This window comes from Dromaius novaehollandiae, chromosome 3 (genome assembly GCF_036370855.1).
Source record: "Dromaius novaehollandiae isolate bDroNov1 chromosome 3, bDroNov1.hap1, whole genome shotgun sequence".
NCBI lineage: Eukaryota > Metazoa > Chordata > Aves > Casuariiformes > Dromaiidae > Dromaius > Dromaius novaehollandiae.
Genome location: NC_088100.1, coordinates 74,706,098 through 74,719,007, shown reverse-complemented (window position 1 = coordinate 74,719,007; position 12,910 = coordinate 74,706,098). Strand labels below are relative to the sequence as shown.

Sequence of the window (12,910 nt, the reverse complement as noted above, 5' to 3'; positions counted from 1 at the left end):
CTATTTATTTTTCTGGTTTGATGTTCTTTTTGCAGCATTTTTTTTTGCTCCCTCTAATTTCTTTTAAGTGCCTTCTTGTTTAGAATTATGTGTTCAATTGAGTAATGTGTGCATGCACTTTCTTTTTTTATAAGCATGGCTTTAACTGGGTCAGGAGTAATCCAGTGTCTGTGTGATAGCCTGGAGAGGGGTAGTGCCAACTAAACCGTTCTGTGGCATGAACAGAAAAATAGCATTGGTGCAAATTTACTTCTTGTAAATTTGAGAACAAACATACATTAAAAAGTGGTCTGAAACAAAATTTAGGCAATGCTAGCTGCTTCTAAAATATTCTTTTGGCATTGCTAGCAGTTTTTGAAATGCAGCAGCCATACACTTTTCATCATAGCATTATATCAACTTTTCATTACTATGTTCTTTTTAGGCTGATTCAAAAGTCATTCAGAAGTGGATGGATGGTGTGAAGGACTTCTTAATGACAGAAAAGGCTGTTCAAGGAGATAGTGAAGGACTTCAAAGACAACTTGACCAGTGCACAGTGAGTTTTGCTGTTCTAAAAAAATTCTGAAATAAATAGTATGATTAACATCTCTTCTTTTATTATTTTACTACTATTATTAAATATTGTCCAGGGCTGATACAGTGACGCCTGCCAGAAAATTTGTCTTATCTTTCTTCAGGCAGTGTTTTAATCAGTTCTTCGTGTGTGTAGCCATAACACTTTGTACTTTTCAAAGGCCTTCACCATATTTACAGACAGTCATGTACAAATTGGCCTCAACTCCTCTATAAAAGACATATTTTTCCCTATTTTATGATAAGGCAGTTGAATCTGAGGGAAAAGTGCTATCCTTATTAAGCTTCCAAGGGCAGTAAAAATAACAAGAAAATAATTCTGATCATGGAACTCCTAAGGCTTAGGAATTGTGTGCACCTTACATTTAAGACCATTCTTTCTTCCGAACTAGAGGCACATAATGATCACTACAAATGGGTAGAATTTCATCTGACAGCAAGTGATTAAAGTGTACACTTAAATGTTTGTTTTCTGAGGAGGAATAGAAGTCTAAGGCATGCCAGAAACATCAGGGTATTTAATGCACATCATATTCAAACTTGCACTGTGCCAGTGTAGACATTTGGCCAGTGAAAATGTTTGCACTGTGCAGGGCAAGCTGTATTTTGTGGCTTTTAGTTGAGTAGTGTTGATGATTTAGGCCACTGAGTGGGTTGTTCTAAATAGTGTAGTATTGAACACAGCATCACTCTGTTTCTTTATTAAAGTTTCTCTGAAATAATTAAAAATTACAAAATTATTGTTATCCTGTAAATGTATGTAATGTCTTACTGAAGAAGAGGATACTGTAGTGTGCTCCCCATAACACTTTTCTAATATTTGCTTTCTCTGTGTGCTTAGAAATTTGTTAATGAGATGGAGAAGATTGAACTGTCATTGAAAGAGATGAAAGAAGTAGAGTCTGCTTTAAGAAGTCAGCCTATTGCAGGCGTAAATACTTGGGCAAAATCTAGGCTAGTAGACTGCCAGTCACAATGGGAGAAACTGAGCAAACAGGTGAGTTCACCATTCATTGCAAATGTTTGCTTGTTACTAATATATTTGCCCAGCTTAGGGGGACTTGGGATAGTGAAGCAGTGAACAGCTAGATGATAAAAGTCTTCAGCTATGACAACTTTTTCTGTCAAAATGAAAATTCACAGTTTCATTTCTGCAGGAGTTGCATCACACTCTAATTTCAATATATTTTACATATTCTATTGTCAAAGTGGCTGAAATCCCGCTTGGCCTAGTAAATCCTTCAGAAGTGTGAATATGTTAATGAATATGTATTCAGTAGTAATTTTGTTTGCATATGTGCACTTCTCTATATCTAAGAGTTCACTGTGCTCTTTCTCGTTTATTTGTTTGCAACTAAAAATTAATTTGTTAACTTTGTTGCATGCTCTTACCTCCTTACTGAAAAGCAGTCTGACCTTTTTTTTTTTTTCTGTTGTCCCTGAAGTCTGTAATATTCTTTTGACTCTGTGTAATTTCTGACTCCTTCAAAGCAGCTCTGGAAAAAATAAATGGCTATAAATAGACTACCACTTCAGCCTGGAGTATGTGAGTCTTTTGAGTAGAAGTTTTCTACTATCTAGAGAAAGATACTTCTTCAGTTGCTGTGCCTGGAGAGGGTCTGTGTTGGAGATCCTGGCTGTTGATTTAAAATCCAGAATGACTGGAGTGTGGAAAGACGTGAGGCCTGAACAATGTTTATGTGGACTATATAAAGATGCATCTAATGATGATACTTGCGATCAGAAGGGTTTTTTCCCTGACTGGGTTCTCATGGCTTGTGGCCAGTTTACATGCAATGAGAACCAACCCCCTCCCCCACACCCAACTGGTTGATCCACTGATTGTTGGGCTTGATTTAGAATTTGTGTGTGTGTGTGTGTGTGTGTGTGTGTGTGTGTGTGTGTGTGTGTGTGTGTAAAAGTCATATCTTTCTTTAAGCAAAAAACCCTGAGAAATGCTTTGATAGAAAATGTTTTAACACAAACCTGTGGTTTTCCATATATACACAAATATTCAAGTAACAAAACTACTGTTTCTTTCTCCCACCTCATATTCTAGATCGTTAGTCAGAAAAACCGTTTGTCTGAAAGTCAGGAAAAAGCTGTAAATCTAAAGAAGGATTTGGCAGAGATGCAGGAATGGATGACCCAAGCTGAAGAAGACTATCTGGAGAAAGATTTTGAATACAAGTCCCCTGAGGAACTGGAGAATGCAGTCGAGGAAATGAAGGTCAGGAGTACAAGGCCATTGTGGAGACCTCATTAAAGAGAAACAAAACTTAACTGTTTCTGGGGGGTGACCTTTAGTAGAATTACTGTCTATGTGGAAAGAAGCTCAGATCACAACAAATTAGTGGTATTTTTTCAGCTTCACTTAATGGAATTTTTGTTTTTAAAGCACAAATGGAAAAGCAGATGTTCTACCTGGTCAGGAGTGGTAGAGATTTAATAACAAATAGCAACATGCCCAGCTTGCTGAGCCAGGCTAGGTGGGTGTAGCATATTAAGCCCCCAAGAACATGCAAACTTGTTGCAGGGGAAGAAATCTGAGAAAGAAAGAGAATGTTACATTATACCTGTCTAAATTACCAGTTTTAAGACCTGATTCTTCTGCTTCCACCTGTTTGGTTTCAGTTTCCTGTGGCCTAGATTTAGTAACTCTACATTTAGAAAAGGAGTTTAGAACAAATGTGTTGTGAAGGTTATTTTGTGTTCCTCATCTGTTGCAAAGAATGATGCTTGTCCCTACTTCTCTCTTATTTTGGGACTAGTGCTTCAAAAATGGAGGGGAAGAGCTATTTTTGTCTCAATGTAAGTTACCAATTGAAGAGATAATTTTCTTGGGTGTAGATACAGAACAGTATTTCTCTCTGGGTTTTAAACAATTTGAGAAGAGTCCAGGCATTTGTACAGCTCTGTTTCAACTTGTATTACACATTATTTATCTAAATAAGAATCAACTAGACTGTTATCCAGTGGAACATAGTTGTGTGGGTTTTTTTTTGTTTTTTTGTTTTCTTTTTTTTACACTTGAAAGTGCTTACACAGACACACACACAAAATTGTTCTTCTTAAAGGGCCTTTCTGAAGCAGTCATTAAAAAGCGTTTTAATATATTCATGTCCTTTCAGGCCATTTGGGATCACGTAGTCTGAGATCAGTCTGTTAAACACAAGCCAAGCAAAGAAAGAGCCCTCTTTCAGTTGGCAAATTTGAGAAATGCGGAGCACAGTTACCTCTGTCAAATCCAGATTATATTCTGTTTTTGTTTAGTTTGGCAGGTACATCAGTGAGCAAGTATGCTTACTATAACATTTGCATATCCTCTTGTATTTGCAATAAGAATATTATGCTAGGATTACATTCAGTACTGTGGAAGAGTAGTTGGTGTATATTTGACCAGGAGCATTTTTGTGTACGGTTTTGAAAAACCTTCTTGAGTTTCCCTAATTCTGCTCCCATTTGAATGGAGAATGAAACTCCTACTAACAGTTGCAGGAGCAGAGTTAAGGTGAGGCTGGATGTTTTTAATAATTCTGTCCTAAAAGAACATGTTCTCCAGTTGTGTTCCATTCGTCACACTTCTATTAACTGGCATTTTCTTGATTACAAAATGACTTATATTTAAAAGGCATCTCAACAAAGTCTAACAATAATGCTGTCATATGGAAAATTCTAGTACAAAATGTAGTACTTCACGTATCAGAGGTACTTTAATTTCATAAAACTGACTCTTGAAGCCTGAACAAAAGAAGCTGTGGGACAGTCTCTATTTCTGGAGCCTCCAGGTTGTTTCCATGCAGACTAGTCCACGTCTGTGTTTATCCATCTCCCAGCCATCCTGTTTGCTGAAGTTTCATTGGGGCAAAATTCAGCAACTGATAACATGATAACTGGGAGCTGCTCTGCACTGTATCCTTTATGCTACCAAGCTCCTATGAATACAGTTGAATTGAAGGACTTTTTCTCGCTGTCTGTTTTGCATGTTTCTCCAGCCCATCCACGAGTGTGCCTGCTGTGGGAGAGGTCCAACCCTGTAATCACACACGTCCCTTATAATTCCATCCTCTTTTCCGAATAACTTTGGATACAGTTACTGAGCTCTGAGATTGCAACTTTTTGTAAATTCACCTGATCTTTTCTTCCCTGATATGTTTGTTTTTAAAAACATCTAAACCTCTGGTTTCTACTTTGGTACACTTCTGTCTTTCATAGCTGCATGCTAGAGTGCAAATAGCACTGAATTCAGATTTTTTTTTTTGAATCTAAATCATGGATTTTTCAGTGAACAAACCTTAAGTGGAAAATATGTCTGTATCTTTATGATTGTTTAATAGAATATGCATGCTTGTTAACATTATTTGAATTCTGTGTGATTTAGTGCTGTTTTTTTTGTGTTCAGACTCAGTACTGCAATAAAGATGAGCCTTGGAATAATATTCAGCAAGTACACCTATGAGACTAAGCCACTGATTTTTGGTTTGAAAGGTTAGTAGTTGAACACATGGGCTGACTGCGTATGTTTCTTTGGGCAGAGAGCAAAGGAGGATGTATTGCAGAAAGAGGTGCGGGTGAAGATTCTCAAAGACAACATCAAGATGTTGGCCAGCAAAGTGCCATCTGGTGGTCAGGACCTTACGACTGAGCTGAATGTGGTACTGGAGAACTACCAGCTACTGTGCAATCGGATCAGGGGAAAATGCCACACTTTGGAGGTATGAATGATAACTCTCAGCTTAGCAAAACTGAGGTAGGAGGCACAAGAGGAATGGAGAACAATGAAGATGTCAGGCTGTGTCATTAAATTCAATAACTTCTGCGTAAACATATTTTGCTGTAGCAAAATCATGCTTTCCACTGTCCTTCTCCTCAACTATGTCCCTAGCATCCACAAGAAACCACCCAACTTTGCTTTGATTATCTATGTGCGTATTGTTATAAACACTTCTGTGAATAAGTAACTTTGTTCCACGGCTCTGTTCTCCATCCATGCCTCTTGCAAAATGACAGAAAGAATCTTTCAGAGCAAAGGCTGAAATACTCTGATGGTGGTAATTAAAATGGATTGATTATGATTTTGGACAGGCTGTGTATGTCGTACCTTTCAGGAGAAGTGCGTGAACTTTGTTATATATTGCCCTGGAGTTACAGATTTTTCTGGCTAGAATTTATTATGGTATGGCATATTTTTGATGGCGTGTTTTTTATGGCATGTTTTAGGTGAATAGGTCTATAAAACAAAGTATCTAACTTTTTCACAAGATATGAGCTGTCCCTGCCATTCTGTACTAATTTTAATTTTGCTGTTACTTTTAGGAGGTATGGTCCTGTTGGATTGAGCTGCTTCACTATCTTGATCTAGAAACAGCTTGGCTAAATACTCTGGAAGAAAGGGTGCAAATGACAGAAAATCTGTCTGATAAGTTGGATGCTGTCAATGATGCTCTTGAGGTATTGTAGTCATTCTTTTGGACTAGCAACATTTCAGATAGCCCTACTTTAAAAACAGCAAAAGAAATCTACACTTTAGTGGAATTCTGAAATACATACTGAATGTTCTGATTCTTTATGTCAAATGAGCATATAACTCTGAATCTAGAAAGGATATTTGTAAGATCTCTAAAGAAAAGATGAGCTCTGCTGTTCATAACAATTCTGCCAGACTTGCTATCATGCAGAGATAAAGTTGTGTGCGGTCTCCTGGTTTGTGTAAATTGATTAATTCCTTCCAGCACTACAATATGAAATAATAGTGACTAGGTGAGAAGTGCTATGAAGTATAATAATCTAAAGTAAAATGACCACTGTATTTGCCTTGTGCAGTCATGGATTAAGCCATAACTAATTCATGCTTTTAGATCATTTTCAAGATATTTGAAGTGTAAAAACTTCTGTGCATGCAGATGAATTTTCACCTCCAAAAATGCAGTAATGTTCAGTGTCTTGACCTTTATAACTTTCTCTGCTGATTAGTCCCTGGAATCAGTCCTGCGTCATCCAGCTGATAATCGAACCCAGATTCGGGAACTTGGGCAGACACTGATTGATGGAGGGATTCTTGATGATATCATCAGTGAAAAATTGGAGGCTTTCAATGCTCGCTATGAGGAATTGAGTCACTTGGTAAGAATTTGGGGGCAGGGTGGAAGTAGACTTAGAGTTTTTCAGCTCAGTGGTCTGAAATGATTCCTGTTGGTTGAATTCATGAATGCAGGACTGCAGTGCAGGAAAAGAGGAAAAACCTTCACAATGTTGTTAGCCACTTTCAGTTTGGAATAATGCCCTAAGCAAGATACACTTTTCACCTGGTTTGATTCATGTTTTGTTTTGCATGCACATGCGTGCTCTTGTGCGTACTCACTCTCACGTGCTCTTGCTTGCTCGTGTTCTCGCTCGCTCTCTCCCCCTCCCCCAGTCTCTCTTTCCCCTCCCCCCCGAAACAGTATTTTTCTGGGTAATTTTGACAACTTTGGCAAAAAGGGAATTCCAATCTCAAGTAGGCAACAGTTTACTAAACCAAGTTTATCTTCCCTTCCTATTGCCATAAATACTGGTGAGTTGCTCGCTGACCTTAAAGCAGAAGAACAAGAATAGCTGACGTTTTTACTCTTTGAAATGGCTAGGAAAAAGGAAATAAGGAGGAAAAAGAAAAAAGGAAGCCTTCCTTTCATTCCCATCTCCTTTTTTGTTGCCCCCTTCTTCTCCTGCTTTGGTCTCATCTCTTCTAGATTTACTAGGTAGAGGAAGATATTTGAGGTTGCATAAGTTTGTAACCTGTATTTTCTGTCCTGGTAATACAGGCCTCTTCCAAACTGTAGGACTGGCGATTTTTTTCTGATGTTACCAAAGTAGCAGGAGAGAGTTTTAGTTCATCACCATTACAGTCAGATACATGGATGTAGTGCCCTCAGCTAGGGGCTGCATGCTGCCATTGAAGTTATGGTTTGGGTTTTTTGTTTTTCCCCTCTTGCAGTACTTTGTTCCTATAGCAGAGAAAGAAGAGGGGGGAAAAGAGTTTAATATCATTTTTACTGAACAGCTGCTCCATCTCACCTTATCTTTCTGTCCTGCTCAGGCGGTGAGCCGGCAGATTGCCTTGGAACAGCAGCTTCAGACCGTGAGAGAAACCGACCACATGCTGCAGGTCTTGCAAGAAAATTTAGCGGAGCTGGATAGACAGCTGACGTCATACCTCACTGATAGGGTAGATGCCTTTCAGATGCCCCAGGAGGCCCAGGTATTCCAGTAGAGATTTTCACTACAAAGCATTTTGAAATGTCTCACAATGTCGCTCAGCCTAGATTTAATTATAAAGGCTCCCTTTCAGTCCTGTGCTGATGCACTAGGTGACATCTTTGTAATCTGGATTGTTTGCCTGTTTTAAGAAGGATGTATTGAATAACAATCTCAATGGTTTTCAATTTAGCAAGCTGTCACTGGAGCCAGAGTACTTCGAATAAACCTGGTAGTGTTTGGTTTTACATAGGAGATTTACTTCTACTGGGTTGTTACCCAGTAATAACCAAATTTCTCTTCTCTCCCTGCAAGACTTCTTAACTTTTTTTTCCTGTTTTTCTGGCATGATAGAAAATTCAAGCTGAGATTGCAGCTCATGAATCCACGTTAGAGGAGCTCAAGAGAAATGCTCGCTCTTTCCCTCCTGCTTCCCCTGAATGCAGGACTCCCCGTGGTGGAACTCAGCTGGATGCTTTGCAGGTGAAAACAGAAGTCACACTAAGAATTTAAGCTTTAAGAACTTTTGGTTTTCCGTTATACACTGCTGTTGTCAGCCTGTACATTGTTTGGTGTGGTCAACCAAATCTTGAAAACAAATAGTATGTGCACTTTTGTGCTTTCTTTAGGAAACAGTCAGCACTAAATACATTAACTAAGGAAGCTGAAATCTCATCAGTATCATGGGTGAAGTGCTGTAAGTCAGAAAGTCTATTTATTTTATTAGAATGGGTACTTTGAAAGTGTATGATGCAGAATTACAGCTTTGTTGCACTGTAAGTGGAGGTTAGGAATAGATGATGGAATTTTGCTTGGCAAATGGCGTTGACATGAGTACTGAATTGTGGTGGCGTACGAGATGAAATAGAATCTGAGTGCAGCTGCTTTGAATGTTTTTGTTTGTTTGTTTTTTATTTCCTGAAGTGCAGCTACTAATTTAAAACAAGCTTTTAACATAATATTTGTTCAAACAGAGAAAACTCCGGGAAGTGTCTACAAAGTATCAGCTTTTCCAGAAACCGGCCAATTTTGAGCAGCGCATGTTGGATTGCAAGAGGGTGTTGGATGGTGTAAAAGCAGAACTTCATGTCTTGGATGTGAAGGATACTGATCCAGATGTCATCCAAGCTCATTTGGACAGTTGTATGGTAAGTATGCAGTATTCTTAACTCACGTTTGGGGTTGTTTCTTTCTTGTGTGATTCTTTTTGTCTAAACTCCCTCCCCTCAGGAAATCTTTGCTTAAAGTCCTGATGGAAAAGGAAACACTGTTATAGCTTGTCACAAAACATTAACAGAACACTTGCTAATTAAAAGTGTGTAATTCTTTTGGATGAGAATGTGGCTATAAAAGTAATGGATCGGTAATCACAAGACATAAAGGGTGCAACAGCTGAGTTGATAAAAATTCATCTCCTTGGCTCATCCTTAGGTTATGGAGCAGCATTGCTCCAGGGGCAAGTTTGCTTCCTTCTTCATACTTGTTTTGTTAAAATACTACACATAAGATCAAACACAGATCACAGGGTCAGCACTGCCAACTGTGGTGATGTTATGGAGTAAACACTGCTAAACTATTGGGATAAAATTTATATATTGTTATAAAAATTTTAAAATAGAATAAAATATGGAACATCAGGAATTTGAAATCGACTTGGCAGACCTTTTTCCTATTACCTACTGTTACCTGTTTTGCTTTGCTCTTGATCCACAGCTTAGAGCTCAAGTGCATGCTGAGGATCAGGTTCCCTGCAGGCCCCCAGATCAAGCGAAATGGGAAAACCAGAACTATGAACTATAAAGTAATCACAGACATGCATATTTGTTTTTCAGAAGCTCTATAAAACCCTCAGTGAGGTGAAATTGGAGGTTGAAACTGTCATCAAGACAGGAAGGCAAATTGTACAGAAACAACAGACAGATAATCCCAAAGGAATGGATGAACAACTAACAGCACTGAAATTTCTTTACAATGACTTGGGGGCACAGGTGAGAAAAATTATGTATGTGTACATAAAAATTCCCTTCTTTATTATTTTGATGCCAGGTGCTGTTCAAGTTGCTGATAACAGCAGCTGATACTGTATAGGCTAGTTGCCGCATCCGGAAATAATCAGTTCAGAGATCAGAGATTACACATAACAATCTTGTAGTTATGCAGGATCCCTGTGATCACAGAGTGTTCTTGAAGATAGATAGTCTTGAAGGTAGGAAGGTTCATAGAACTTTCGGCATTCTGGCAAAAAAAAGCTGGCCTGCTACTCCTTACGGTGTTTGTGCACTGCTGCATTTTCATGTTGTCTGTGAACCAGTTTACAACTGTTCCCTCCAAACAAACAAACAAACAAACCTCCCGGATGTTTAATTATAATACAGAAGCTTTTCTTTTATGCTTTCTAAAATACCCTACAAGATACTTTACTGTTGCTTCTTCATGTGAGAAGTTAAAGCCAATATGTGTGTTTTAGGAGGTGTGATAGTTTCTAATCATAATCTATTTAAAGAGTTGTCCTCAGTACAAAATTTGAATATGCAGGTAACCCTAAATTTTCTAAGTACTGCATTAAATATGGATTTGGGTAATTTTCTCAGTAATGGAGTAGTTATTTATCCAAATGAAATAATTTAAAAATGGGTAAACCTTTGTGTGAGGGGGGACGGGGGTGGGATAGGAGTTTGTTTGTTTTTTCTTCCCCTCCCTAAATTAAGACAGAAGTCCAAGCAGACTCAGGGCTGTGAAGTGTTCTGTGAGTGAAGCTGTGAAGCAGTAAAGTGGCCAGATTACACTGGAGGAGCATCTTGAAATGGGCTCTAGGAAACTCTTTATTTTTATAAAGTGGAGAGCGTTCAAAAAGGTGTGGATTCCAGTGGAACCTGCATATCTATAGCTCACAAAGTATGTGGACAAGAAATTGTGGAGAGACAGTCGGGTTGTTTGTGGTGTAATGTTACGGTTGTGTATATGTGTCTGAATTTTATTTTTTACAGAACTTCAAAGAGTGTATGTTTTTGAATTATATACATGCAAGCACTAAATTGAGGTGGAGGGTAATTTTTGAAAATATCAATCAGTTCTGACTTCCATGGTTGGATTAATTCTCAAGTCCATGTTCAAGTTAGATCAGACTAATTGTGTAGTTAGTGTGAGATAGAATTGATTACACTGCAGCAAACATCAAATCAAATTCTGTGTTCTACTTACTGACATCTTTTCAAGGGCAGGTTAGCTTTTCAGTGATTTTTTTTTCTTTACACCTTCCTGCTATGAGGTCTGTTTAAAATATATCAAAAGAAACTGAATTTTATATATGTAACAGTGACTGAGTGGATTCTGTATCTTTTTAGTTTAAGGCTCATAATGGGCAAAGTTTAAATTGGTGATTACTAAGTATAAATAACTGATATGTATGTGCCTGTCTCTTTGTAGTGAATCTTAATATAAAATTATTCTGGTTTTATGTATTCTATTTTATATAGTAAGACGCAGATGTTTATAACCTATTTTTCTTTTTAGGGTCCTTCCCTAGTGAAAGACAGTTTTAGAATACGAGGATTTTATATAATCAAGTAGATATTTTATCTGTCTCTTTTTGTAGGTGACTGAAGGGAAACAAGACCTCGAAAGAGCATCCCAGCTGGCATGCAAACTGAAGAAAGAGACTGCCTCTTTGTCAGAGTGGCTAGCTACCACTGAGGCTGAGCTAGTACAGAAGTCCACTTCAGAGAGTTTGCTTTCTGATCTGGATTCAGAAATTGCCTGGGCTAAGGTGAGCATGCTTTAAAAATATATGGAATAAATTAATATATATTTTTTTAACATTATGGCGAAACTGTCTGGAAGAGACTGTGAATTTAAATCCCTGTGGATTGTTTCAAAATATCTTGCATGAGGAAATTGTAGTATTTTCAGTAGATCATATGCAGTACTTCACTGGAGCTGATCTGTTTCATTTCAGGCATCTTATTTCAGAAGTTAAAGGACCAGTGAAATAGTAAAGATATTACTGCATATTTGGTATTAATAGATATCTAAGTAACTTATTGCATCTTTAACAGAGTTATTAATTTTCAGTAAATATAATTTTCTGCTGTATCAAAAATTTTATTAATAGAGCAAACTGAAAATGTACTGACTTTTTAATGAAAAGGTGAGTATATAACTTTTCACTGAAACAGTCTACTTTGTCCTCAAAATTGTGAGTTTGCACAACAGAAAGCTCCAATAATTGCTTATTTTATTTTTTTTATCTTTAATTTGGAACTTTTCATGGAAGCAGAAGAATGTGTTCTAATTATTCTAAAGCAAAGTACATATTTTCTCACACTGTGGAAACTTGTGTATGTGATAGTCGGAGTTAGGAGCAAATGTTAGTTGATACACTTCAGCGGTACTGATCTTTCCAGTCTGTTTTCTGTCATGTTTTTTCTTTTGCAATAGGTCTGTGTACAATATTAATGAAATAACAAAGCATACAAAATTAAACAAGTATCTGATTATAAGCTATTCTTACCTGTTTCACTCTGAATTAAAAATTATTAGCACTACACGTGTGCTGTGGTAGCCTCCTTAAAATTTCTTTCCAAATCTGCACATCAATACTTAAGTATATTTACTATACCTTTGTAAGCAATGCAAATAATTCATGAACTGTTATGCTGCACCACCAGGAGGCCAAACCCTTTATGTTACATATAAAGATGTCCTTCCTATCATAAGGTTTTCCAGAGGCAAGTCTAAAATGTAGTAACTTGAGTTATTGTGCTAAGATATTGCAGTTAATAGTTTATTTACTTAATGGATAATAAGATGTTCCAGGAGCTCCAGATGCTATCTGTGATTGTATGGTGTGTGAAAGAATGCAGTTACTAACATGAAAGAGCTTTTTAAATAGGTAGTATCAATAATTATCAGTGATCTTGTATGGCAGGAGATTTTTATTTTCCATTTGGTAATCAATTGCTAATATTCAAGAGATGGTGTATTATTTGAATTCTATCTTAGACACATGTTTCTGCGCAGAAGGTCACTTTTCTAGATAAAACTAAAATCAGAGATGGCTTAGAAAAAACACTTGAGCTAAATATCCTTTCCTGCATATGCA

General features: G+C 37.4%; 1 protein-coding gene across 9 annotated transcripts in view; it reads left to right on the top strand.

Annotated features, from left to right (window-relative positions):
* The window catches only part of UTRN (utrophin), a 391,474-nt gene that overhangs the window by 113,818 nt on the left and 264,746 nt on the right, over window positions 1-12,910 (top strand). For all 9 annotated transcript variants that reach the window (XM_026109804.2, XM_064509199.1, XM_026109805.2 and 6 more), the window contains 11 exons: window positions 425-538; window positions 1,418-1,573; window positions 2,636-2,806; window positions 5,112-5,291; window positions 5,893-6,027; window positions 6,550-6,699; window positions 7,652-7,813; window positions 8,164-8,292; window positions 8,784-8,957; window positions 9,642-9,797; window positions 11,405-11,575. In XM_026109804.2, coding sequence (XP_025965589.1) covers window positions 425-538; window positions 1,418-1,573; window positions 2,636-2,806; window positions 5,112-5,291; window positions 5,893-6,027; window positions 6,550-6,699; window positions 7,652-7,813; window positions 8,164-8,292; window positions 8,784-8,957; window positions 9,642-9,797; window positions 11,405-11,575 — 1,698 coding nt within the window. The remainder of the gene's footprint in view (window positions 1-424; window positions 539-1,417; window positions 1,574-2,635; window positions 2,807-5,111; window positions 5,292-5,892; window positions 6,028-6,549; window positions 6,700-7,651; window positions 7,814-8,163; window positions 8,293-8,783; window positions 8,958-9,641; window positions 9,798-11,404; window positions 11,576-12,910) is intronic.